The 11,898-nt window shown below is 54.5% G+C and overlaps 1 protein-coding gene across 25 annotated transcripts in view; it reads left to right on the forward strand.

Moving 5' to 3' along the window:
* The window catches only part of PC (pyruvate carboxylase), a 109,828-nt gene that overhangs the window by 76,686 nt on the left and 21,244 nt on the right, over positions 1–11,898 (forward strand). For 21 of the 25 annotated variants that reach the window (XM_074013117.1, XM_074013116.1, XM_074013118.1 and 18 more), the window contains 6 exons: positions 9,784–9,919; positions 10,071–10,255; positions 10,462–10,627; positions 10,745–10,890; positions 11,049–11,166; positions 11,461–11,612. In XM_074013117.1, coding sequence (XP_073869218.1) covers positions 9,784–9,919; positions 10,071–10,255; positions 10,462–10,627; positions 10,745–10,890; positions 11,049–11,166; positions 11,461–11,612 — 903 coding nt within the window. Of the gene's footprint in view, positions 1–1,262; positions 1,350–2,195; positions 2,399–9,783; positions 9,920–10,070; positions 10,256–10,461; positions 10,628–10,744; positions 10,891–11,048; positions 11,167–11,460; positions 11,613–11,898 lie in introns of those variants that run through there. The other 4 variants (XM_045372183.2, XM_045372185.2, XM_005577115.4 and 1 more) reach the window with 3 other exon arrangements.

Genomic DNA, 11,898 nt, shown 5'->3' on the forward strand with positions numbered 1-11,898 from the left:
GACAACCTTGAGGACTTCTTGATTGCCATCCACCAACCAAATACCCAAAAGCAGGGCACAGCATGGGACCGCAGAGGGAGCCTGGCTCCAGCCGTTGCTGCTCCCTGCTCCCTGTGCCTGGCCATCACCTATTCTGTGCCCTGCTGTGAAGATGGCAGGAAGTGCCTGGAATAGTGCCAGCCAGAAGGGCTGCAGGCTGGTGAGGTGAGAGGTTGGCATACTCCAGAGTGTCTGGGCTTGGTTTCGTACAGCCTGAGGACCGGGAGTGTCATTAATGGCAGAGGCAAGGCTTCTGGGGGCTCTCAGGAAGGTCGTCTCCCACCCTCTGCTGCCACTTCCTTGAGTCTCCATAGGTATCTCCAACTGCAGGGGTTCCTTCCTCTATACCCCAAGTGCTGTGCAGAGGCCCCTGCTCCCTTCAGCTTTGGGGAATGGTCTGGTATTGGGGAGCAGGGGGAGTCTGCCCACCCAGCTCCTCCCTTTGAACCATCCCAGACCCCTCAAACTCAGCACACCCAGAGTCAGCTTATTCCACCACAATCTTGAAGACCCTGCTTCCCGGAGAGAGGACAGTGTGAGGTGGCCATGCCCATCTTACAGTGCAGTTTCTCCCAGCCATTGCTGATTCTGGAAAGGCCTGGGTTTCAGAGCTGGGAAGGCAGTGCCATTTGGAAAAACTGGGTTAACCAAGTTCTAGGAAGGGTGCAGGCACCCTGGGAATGCAGTGGTGGTTCAGTTCATCAACAGACATCCGTGTCTGTGGGGCCCCATCCGTACCTGGCATTGTGTGAGGGTCAGGGAGAGACAGGTTGGTGGCAGGGGTCTTGTGTGACCACAGCGGTGAGCTCAGCTCCAGGGCCATGCCTAGGTTCTGAGGAGCAGAGCAGCCCTCACCCTCCGTCATTCACAAGCAGCTCCTGACAGCCTTTCCCGGCCCCACGCTGCCTGCTGGCCACCATTTCCATGTCTGTCGCCTCACTCGGCAGCACATCCCAAGTCCACCACAGAAACCTGCCCTCCCCTCTCCGGCTGCCTCCTGCCTCAGACCTCCTCCCTCATCATCTTGCCGGGTCTCTGGGGGGCCGAGGGAGCAGGCTGTGGGCTGTGGATCAGCTCCTCTCTGCATGACCCGACCTCTCGCCTCCCTGCAGCCGGTGGCCCATGCCAGCCTCTAGACCTCAGGTTCACTGCCGCTAGGCTCACTGGTGCCCCTTCCCCTGATAGCAGCCCAGGCCTCAAGCAGCCTCATGTTGAGAAACTTTGTATTCTGGGCCAGTGGCCTCAGGCAGAAGAGCAGCTGGCCGTAGCTCCTCAGACACCCTGCTCTGCGCACTGAAGGCCGGTGCAGGGTGAGTGCTCTGGGACAGGTGCCCCCATCTCTGCAATACCTGACACTCCTAACTACTTTTGTCTGGGGTGGCTCTTCCTTTGCAGAGGAATGTTGGGGGCAGGTTTCTGCACTGGCAAAAGCATGCGGTGTCCTCGGGCCTGTGTGTTTGCTCCGAGTGTGTGTGGGCATCGCACCCGCTGGCTCCCCTATTCAGTGAACTCTGCTAAGCATTGGGTGTGTGGTCAGCCTGGCTTGGTGGGTGGGCTCCCCGTGCTGCCTTCAGACCAGGACGGCCTGGCACAGGTGCCTGTGGGGAGGTCAGCATGGAGCTGCGTCGTGGTGCGAGTGGGAGGGCGCGAGTGTGTGGGCCTTCCAGCTGTGTGGGGCCGGGCGCTTCCTCCCTGGCCCTCCGTTCATCTGGGAGGGGAGGGAGTTGGGAAGATAGTGACAGCAGCTGAAGTTTATCACCCAGGCATGGCGCTTCGTTCGGCTGCACTGTCTCAATCGACACCCAGGATGACCTGCTTAGGGTGGGGCGGCTGAACCCCGTTTTATGGATACGAAAGCTGCGGCCTCAGAGGTGCCCAGACCATGGAGCGGGGGAGCCCCCAGCCAGTGGACTGCGGGCCTGCCCTGGGCTGTGCCCCACAGGAGGCTGCTCTCTGCTCCACTTTTCCCTGCTCTGACTTCAGCCAGAGAGCCCTGACCTTTTCCCTTCCATAAACATCTGCCTGGCACGCTGCCACCCGAAGAGCTCCCATACCCGGGGACAGTCCTCTTGGCCTCAAGTCTAGGCCTGCTTTTGCTTCCCTCTGAGGGACACAAGGACTCACAGAGGCATTTCTGTGTCCCCCACTGCCCACAGCCTCCGGCTCTTGGTGGAGTGGGACTGCTAAGGAATCCTTTACCCACCACGAAAAAATGAGGATCCAATGCAAGAATGTGCGTGAGAGGGGCCGCCGAGGCGGCCGGTGATGTGTCAGCACTCCATCATTTTCCTGCCTGAGCTCAAGAGACACTTGGTGGCCACGCTGTGAGGCAGGGTGCAGCCTTCCAGAGGCTCTGGAGGTGACCGGCCTTTGGCATATCTTCTGAGGAAATCTCTTTCTTTGCCTGGAAAAGGCAGTGGGGAGCGAGTGTGGTGGGGAGAGGGGAGGAGAGCAATAAAAATGACCTGTTTACCCACAAACCATGGGTGAGTGCCCCTGTGGTTGCAGGGTAAACCCACCCAGGTGGGAGCAAAGAACTGGGGCCCCCCAGAAAAAGCTTGAAACTGCCCTGGAGGTTTGAGAATCTCAGTGCCAGTGGGCTGCTGCCAGCTGTGAGGCTGCTCACCTATAGGCAGGCCAGCAGGTGAGGAGGGAGAGGGTGCTAGGCTCCCGGGAGACACATTGCCAAGTCCTCCCACCCGAAGAGTTGGTGTAGCGGGAGCTCCCTTTGCCTTTTCCTGCGGAGCTCTTCCTGTCCCTTCTGTATATTTCTTTTTTTTTTTTTCTAATTATAAATAATGCATCCCCAATGGAGAAAATATGGAAATTTTCCATATGGAAATACAGAAAAGCATAAAGAAGGAGGAAAACACAACTCTACAGCAATCCCATAACACGTGGGAGTGAGGAGGGTGGCATGCGAACAGTCCTATAGTTGTTGCCATTGCTTTAAAAAAACTTCATGAGATCATGTTGTTTACCATTAAATCTTCTTGGCTTCACATTACATCACAGGCATTTCCCATGTCATCAAAACCTGTGCAAACACGTTATTGTTAATGGTTACATAATGTCTGTGGGAGCCAGGGTGTGAAATCTTTAAATCGCTTCTCATGATTTGCTGTTGTAAATAATGCTGTTTTGAACATCTTTCTGTGTATATCTTCGTTGCCATTTTGGAATATTTCCTGGGGTTGGATTTCTGGAATAGTAATGACTGGGCCCAGGGGCATAAATATCTTTTTTTTTTTTTTTTTGAGATGGAGTCTTGCTCTGTCACCCAGGCTGGAGTGCAGTGGCACAGTCGTGGCTCACTGCAAGCTTCACCTCCCGGGTTCACGCCATTCTCCTGCCTCAGCCTCCTGAGTAGCTGGGACTACAGGCACCCACCACCACAGCCGGCTAACTTTTTTGTATTTTTTAGTAGAGACGGGGTTTCACCGTGTTAGCCAGAATGGTCTTGATCTCCTGACCTCGTGATCCACCCCTTAGTCTCCCAAAGTGTTGGCATTACAGGCGTGAGCTACCGCGCCCGGCTTTTTTTTTTTTTTTTTTTTTTTTTTTTTTGAGATGGAGTCTCGCTCTGTCACCCAGGCTGGAATGCAATGGCATGATCTCGGCTCACTGCAACCTCCGCCTCCCAGGCTTAGGCAACTCTCCTGCCTCAGCCTCCCAAGTAGCTGGGACTACAGGTGCCCACTACCATGCCAGGCTAATTTTTGTACTTTTAGTAGAGACAGGGTTTCAGCATGTTGGCCGGGGTGGTTTTGAACTTCTGACATCAAATGATCTGCCTGTCTCAGCCCTACAAAGTGCTGGGATTATAGGCGTGAGCCACTTTGCCTGGCTGGGCATAAATGTCTTAAAGGCTGTTGATAAGTTTTGCAAAGAGCTTCCCAGAGAAGCTGCCCTGATGCTCGGCAGTGCCTGTGGGCCGCCTCCTGAAGGCCTTCCCAGCGCTCAGCACTGCATTTCAAATTTCCCAGGCTTTGTAGAGGGAGTGGCACCTCACTGCTGTATTCTGAATCTCTTGCTTTCTCATGGGTTCAGGAGCCACTTGTGTTTGCTGTTTTGTTGCTGTGCTTGTCCCGAAGGCTCCCCTCGCCTCTTCCTGCCTTTGCCCTGTGTGGTAACTTGAGCTCTTTTGACACGGCCTTTCCCAGCGCTGAGCAGAGTACACATTTGGTGCCCAGGAGGAGGGTGAGATTTACACCCCACGCCTGCTCTCTGATGCCAGTGCCTCCTGCTCCCAGCTGGGAAAGACCTGTCCTCCTCGTGGGCGGCATCTGATAACCCACCTGGAGCAGGGCTTAGAGGATTGTAGATCTGCCTTTGGGAGATAGCAGGGTGATAACGTCTGACGTCCATCCTGCTCTGAGCAGGGTGTGTCTCCACACCTGAGTTCCTCACTGGTGCTTCCAGCACCTCTTGAGCAGCAGGTGCTGGGCCATGCACTCCCTAAGGTTATCTCCTCCAGCAGTATTAGCGGTGGGTTTGGTTTTTTTCACTTGTCAATTTGAAATGATTTCAGACTTCCAGTAAATTTGCAAGAGTAAGACAAAGAATTCTCATACCCCTGACCCCAGTTCCCCCAATACTAGCATTTGCTTCATTGTTCTCGTTTTTTCCCTGAACCACGTGAGTGGGTGTAAATTGCAGGCGTGGTGCTCCTGGACCCTTGAGTTCCTCAGTGTTTTTCCCTAAGAATGAGGATGTTCTCTAACATAACCACAGTCCAGTGATCAAGATCAGGAAATTGACATCAACGCAATCCTCTTTCACTTGCAGACCTTATTGTATTGTTGTCCCCTGATGTCCTTTTAGCAACAGAAACCCAGATCCAATCCAGGATTGTGTGTGGCTCTCACCATTGTTGCTGTGGTCTCCTTTCATCTGAAACCGTTCTTGTGTCTTTGTCTCTCACGACCTTTGACATGTTTGAAGAGTCCAAGCCAGTTATTCTGTGGAATTTCCCTGAATTTGAGTTTGCCCCTTGCTTTCTCGTGATTAAATTCGGGCTGTGCACGGTGGCAGGAGCCCCATCAGGAGGTGCGTGGTGTCTCTTCGGTGCTAGTGAGGTTAACCTTCATCTCTCGACCACCGTGGTGTCCGCCAGGTTTCTCCACTGTGCAATTAATAAGGACACGGTATATTTTAGAAAGAGGAGCCCAGAGCCCAGCAAGGTTACTCTACCCACGTTCACCATAACCGGGTGTGACCTGGGTGCCTCCTGGTCACCGCAGTGGCCCCTTCCCAGCCCCCATCTTACCCTGCCTCTGGGAGTCATGCTCCGCCCAGCTCGTACCCCATCCTCCTGGAGCTGCTTGCTTCTGCCCAGCGACCTGTGCGTCCCTCTCCTCCAGGCATCCCCCCTGGGTTCCTTCTTGGCTCTTCGACCAGACTCTCAACTCCAGTGGGCCCGAAGGCACAGGCCTGACCCACTTCTCCCAGGTTGTTCGCTCCCTGGCTTCAGACACCACCGCACCTGTGATACCGCCCAGGGTCTTGGCCCTGCTCTTCCCCCTCTGTGAGCTTGCCTCACTCCCAGCCCCGCCTGTTCTGTCTTGCCCTTCTTATAGCCGGAAAAGTCATCTCCACGCACCCATGCAGGGCAGGATTTCTTCCTCTACCTTGCTTTCTATGGTGGGTCTCTCGACAAATCTTGTCTGTCATACCCCAGACATTTCCCCAGCCCCGCCCATGGCTTCCCCCTGTCAGAGGCTCCGTGTCTCTCTGCTCAGGCTCCGAATTGCCCCAGACACGTGTCATCTGCCAGCCCCCGCTGCTCGCCAGTCCAGAGAGAGCCTTTCCACTGTGCATTGATCACGTCCCTCCTGTCCTGTCTGTGACTCAAAGGAGGCCTTGACCATTGGGCCCTGTCCATGGCTGCAGCCCCACCTCAGGCCACGGGCTCACACTTCCCTCTCTCGGGACAGCACCAAGCCTGTTCTTCCTGAGAACTTCGCAGTCGCTATCCCTTCTTCCTGGAGCTTTCTCTGCGGATCTGTGCATGGCCAACTTCTTCTCCCCATCCAGGTCCCAGCTTCTGTGTCCCCGCCTCCGAGAGGCCTTTTCTAATATCCAGCCCCCAAACCCCTGCACCCGCCCCAGATAATTCGCGAAATGTCACCTGTTTCTTATCTTCCAGGCTCTTGTGATCTGAAATGTTCTTATTTGTGTCTTGTTTTTCTTTGCTTTGCTCCTTTCACTGCCATTTATATTCCATGAGCAGAACCCTTCACTGTTGTGTTCTCGACTCCTGAGGCCTAGACTGTGCCTGGCATAGGGTCTGTCCCCATTGGGGTTTTGTTTCTCTCCCCTGGCTGTGGGTCTTTCCTCCTCCTCCTCTTCTCTTTCTTCTACTTACTTCCTTATTTCTTCTCTTTTTTTTCTTCTGTCTTTATTTCCCTTTTTCCATGTTGTTCGCTATAATATGGCACTAAGGTTTTTGCAAGGTTTTTTTTTTTTTGAGACGGAGTCTCACTCTGTCGCCCAGGCTGGAGTGCAGTGACCTGATCTCGGCTCACTGCAAGCTCCGCCTCCCAGGTTCACACCATTCTCCTGCCTAAGTCTCCCAAGTAGCTGGGACTAGAGGCACCCGCCACCACGCCTAGCTAATTTATTTATTTATTTATTTATTTATTTATTTTATTTTTTTTTTTTTTTGAGACGGAGTCTCGCTCTGTCGCCCAGGCTGGAGTGCAGTGGCCAGATCTCAGCTCACTGCAAGCTCCGCCTCCCGGGTTCACGCCATTCTCCTGCCTCAGCCTCCCCAGTAGCTGGGACTATAGGCGCCCGCCACCTCGCCCGGCTAGTTGTTTGTCTTTTTTTAGTAGAGACGGGGTTTCACCATGTTAGCTAGGATGGTCTTGATCTTGTGACCTCGTGATCCGCCCGTCTCGGCCTCCCAAAGTGCTGGGATTACAGGCGTGAGCCACCGCATCTGGCCGGTTTTTGCAATATTTGTTTCATTTCTTGAGTACGTTTTTGTGTTCCTTATTTAAAACAAAATGGCTAAGTGTTTTAAACTTTTTCTAAGAAATGAATCAGATGGGCTGGGTGTGGTGGCTCACGCCTGTAATCCTAGCACTTTGTGAGGCTGAGGCAGGTGGACCACTTGAGGTCAGGAGTTCAAGACCAGCCTGGCCAACATGGTGAAACCCCATCTTTATTAAAAATACAGCTAGGCGTGGTGGCTCACACCTGTATCCCAGCACTTTGGGAGGCCACGGCAGATGGATCACCTGAGGTCAGGAGTTCGAGACCAGCCTGGCCAACATGGTGAAACCCCATCTCTACTAAAAATACAAAAATTAGCTGGGTGTGGTGGCAGGTGCCTGTAATTCCAGCTACTCGGGAGGCTGAGGCAGGAGAATCATTTGAACCCAGGAGGCGGAGGTTGCAGTGAGCCAAGATCACGCCATTGTACTCCAACCTGTTGGCACAGCAAGACTCTGTCTCAAGAAAAAAAAAAGAGAAAAGAAAAGAAACAAAACAAAAGCAAAATTAGCTGGGCATGGTGGTGCACGCCTCTAATCCCAGCTAGTTGGGAGGCTGAGGCAGGAGAATTGCCTGAACCCGGGAGGCGGAGGTTGCAGTGAGTGGAGATCATGCCATTGCACTCCAGCCTGGGCAACAAGAGCGAGACTCTGTCTCAAAAAAAAGAAATGAATCAGATGGTTAGATGAGGCCCAGATGCAGGGGTGAAAAGAAAAGAAATGAATCAGATGGTTGATGAGGCCCAGATGCAGGGGTGAAAAGAAAAGAAATGAATCAGATGGTTGATGAGGCCCAAATGTAGGGGTGAAAAGACTGCATCTGGTTTGGCTTGGGCTCTGCGCTGGGCAGCTGTCTTTTTAGTCTCCACTGCACCTTGGTTTCCTTCATTTTACAAATGAAGCACTGGCCAACCTCTGAAGCCTCTCTGCATTCAGGGATATAAGTTGTCATCAGTTGATTTAAATATGTGTATATATATATATATATATATATTTTTTTTTTAAGATGGAGTCTTGCTCTGTCACCCAGACTGGTACAGTGGTGCAATCTTGGCTCACTGCAACCTCCAACTCCCAGGGTCAAGTGATTCTCCTGCCTCACCCTCCCAAGTAGCTGGGATTACAGGCGTGTGCCACCACGTCTGGCTAAATTTTGTATTTTCTGTAGAGACAGGGTTTGCCATGTTGCCCAGATGGGTTTCAAACTCTTAAGCTCAAACAAACCTGCCTTGGCTTCCCAAAGTGCTGGGTTTACAGGTGTGAGCCACCGTGCCCAACCTGAAGTATTATACTTTTTTTTGTTTGAGAAAGAGTCTTGATGTCACCCAGGCTGGAGGGCAGTGGTGCAATCTCAGCTTATTGCAACCTCTGTCTTCTAGGTTCAAGCGATTCTCGTGCCTCAGCCTCCCGAGTAGCTAGAATTACAGGCATGTGCCACCATGCCTGGCTAATTTTTGTATTTTTAGTAGAGACAGGGTTTCACCATGTTGGCCAGGCTGGTCTTGAACTCCTGACTTCAGGTACTCCTCCCACTTCGGCCTCCCAAAGTGCTGGGATTACAGGCGTGAGCCACCACACCCGACCTGATACTTTTTTTTTTTTTTTTTTTTTGAGACGGAGTCTCGCTCTGTCACCCAGGCTGGAGTGCAGTGGTGCGATCTCACCTCACTGCAAGCTCTGCCTCCTTGGTTCACACCATTCTTCTGCCTCAGCCTCCCGAGTAGCTGGGACTACAGGCGCCAGCCACCATGACTGGCTAATTTGTTTTTTTTTTTTTTTGTTTTCTTTTGTTTTGTTTTAGTAGAGATGGGGTTTCACTGTGTTAGCCAGGATGGGCCGACCTGATACTTTTAAAAGTTATAGTGCATTTGGGCCGGGCGCGGTGGCTCAAGCCTGTAATCCCAGCACTTTGGGAGGCCGAGACGGGCGGATCACGAGGTCAGGAGATCGAGACCATCCTGGCTAACACGGTGAAACCCCGTCTCTAATAAAAAATACAAAAAAAAAAAAACTAGCCGGGCGAGGTGGCGGGCGCCTGTAGTCCCAGCTACTCGGCAGGCTGAGGCAGGAGAATGGCGTGAACCCGGGAGGCGGAGCTTGCAGTGAGCCGAGATCTGGCCATTGCACTCCAGCCTGGGTGACACAGCAAGACTCCGTCTCAAAAAAAAAAAAAAAAAAAAGTTATAGTGCATTTTATGCTGGGCACGGTGGCTCACACCTGTAGTCTTAACTACAATGCACTCCCAAATATCCCTTTGCAGTTCTACAAAAACAGTGTTTCCAAACTGCTGAATGAAAAGAGAGGCTTAATTCTGCGAGATGAATGCACACATCACAAAGCTGTGTCTCAGATAGCTTCCTTCTAGTTTTTATCCTGGGATACTTGCTTTTTCACCATTGACCTCAATGAGCTCCCAAATGTCCATTCGCAGAATGGACAAAAACACTGCCTCAGGAGGCTGGGGTGGGAGGATCATTTGCCAGCAGCCTAGGCAACATAGGGAGACCCTGTCTCTACAACAAGAAAGTCACAGTTAGAACATCAGGGTGAGCCGGGGGCTCCATTTCGGTTTGGATTTGCTCCCTTCTCTAGAGCCAGGAAATGTTGGGCTTGGCCAGGCATCCAGGAGGTAGATGGTGCTGGCCTTTCTGTGGGGCCACTGTGGGGTTGGGGAGGGCCCTCACTCATTCTGGGGAACCTCAGTGCTGAGGCTGCACTAACCTGGGCTCTGACTTCGCTCCCCAGATGCTGAAGTTCCGAACAGTCCATGGGGGCCTGAGGCTCCTGGGAATCCGCCGAACCTCCACCGCCCCCGCTGCCTCTCCAAATGTCCGGCGCCTGGAGTATAAGCCCATCAAGAAAGTCATGGTGGCCAACAGAGGTGAGCACCAGTGGGGCCGGTGAGAGGAGCCTTGTGGCCGGCCCCAGCCTTGGTGTTCCTCTCCCACTCTGCTCCAGGCCCTGGCTCCCCACTCCCCTTTCTGCTTCTCCTAGGACCTAGGAATCTAACTTCTCATTTCTTTGCCCTCTAGGTGAGATTGCCATCCGTGTGTTCCGGGCCTGCACGGAGCTGGGCATCCGCACCGTAGCCATCTACTCTGAGCAGGACACGGGCCAGATGCACCGGCAGAAAGCAGATGAAGCCTATCTCATCGGCCGCGGCCTGGCCCCCGTGCAGGCCTACCTGCACATCCCAGACATCATCAAGGTGGCCAAGGTGAGCCCAGCGGCCTGGCTGGGCCTGGACAGCAGGGACCAGGGAGTCTTAGTTGCCGCGGGGGTCTCTTGAGGCTGGTGTGCTCAGCGTCTCTGGGCATGGGTGGGTAAATGGATGGAGCTCAGCAGGTGAGGCAGGGGAAGAGGCTGGCTGAGGCCTTGGAAGGGACTGAAGGGTACCGTCCTCTCCCTGACTCCCACCCGCAGGAGAACAACGTGGATGCAGTGCACCCTGGCTACGGGTTCCTCTCTGAGCGAGCGGACTTCGCCCAGGCCTGCCAGGATGCAGGGGTCCGGTTTATTGGGCCGAGCCCAGAAGTGGTCCGCAAGATGGGAGACAAGGTGGAGGCCCGGGCCATCGCCATCGCTGCGGGTGAATATAATGGGCAAGCAAGGGGTGGCCACGCAGCTCCTGGAGAGGGTCCAGCAGGGAGAGGTGGCAGGGATTCCTGCCCGTTACAGAGATTCCCCCACACCTCTCCCCCAACAGGTGTCCCTGTCGTCCCTGGCACAGACGCCCCCATCACGTCCCTGCATGAGGCCCACGAGTTCTCCAACACCTACGGCTTCCCCATTATCTTTAAGGCGGCCTATGGGGGTGGAGGCCGTGGCATGAGGGTCGTGCACAGCTATGAGGTGAGTGAAGATGCCCAGGGCTGGGAGCAGGGCAGGGCAGCCTGCTGTGGGGGCAGGGGTGGACCACTCAGGGATCTGGAAAGTGGGTGGGGTTCGTGGCAGGGGAGAGGTAGTGCCGTGGGGTCCCATGTCTGCCTGGCCCCCGCCCGCCCTCACAGGAGCTGGAGGAGAATTACACCCGGGCCTACTCAGAGGCTCTGGCCGCCTTTGGGAACGGGGCGCTGTTCGTGGAGAAGTTCATTGAGAAACCGCGCCACATCGAGGTGCAGATCTTGGGTGAGTGGTCCTGACGCCCCGCCTGGGGCAGCTGGAGGCAGGAGCTGAGAGGTCCAGTCCTGGTGGGGTCACAGCGGCTGGCCTTGAGGACAGAGGACTCTGGAAAGTGGGCTCTAGGGGCCGAGCTGGCAGCTGGTCCTTGCAGCCTTGGTGGTGCTGGTGTCTCTCCTGGCAGCCTCTGTACTGCTGGCAGCCAGCACTGACTGGCCACAGTGGTTATGTGGGGTTGGTAGGGGCATTTAGGAGGCGTGTAGATTCCAGGAAAAGCTGAGCCCAGTTTACCTCCCTCCCCAGGGGACCAGTATGGGAACATCCTGCACCTGTACGAGCGAGATTGCTCCATCCAGCGGCGGCACCAGAAGGTGGTCGAGATTGCCCCCGCCGCCCACCTGGACCCGCAGCTTCGGACTCGGCTCACCAGCGACTCTGTGAAACTCGCTAAGCAGGTGAAGGGTGGGCTTCCCGTGGGGACAGGAGCCTGTGCTCACAGGCCGGCAGGCCTCTCAGTGGGGCGTTGGTGGGGGAAGGGGAGAAGAGGGTGAAGGACTCTCTCAGGGGCCAGAAATGTGTCCATGGCATCCTTTCCATGTGCATTTGAGGCACCTGGCCCAGAGGCCAAGCTTAGAGTCCAGGATGGCTGAGAAGAGGGAGGGAAGGAGCCCCAGCCGCCTCCTCAGCCCTGCTGCTACACAGAGCTGGCTTCTCTGTGGCACCGGCTCGTCCCTGTCATCA

The sequence above is a fragment of the Macaca fascicularis genome, chromosome 14 (assembly GCF_037993035.2).
Source record: "Macaca fascicularis isolate 582-1 chromosome 14, T2T-MFA8v1.1".
Taxonomy (NCBI): Eukaryota; Metazoa; Chordata; class Mammalia; order Primates; family Cercopithecidae; genus Macaca; species Macaca fascicularis.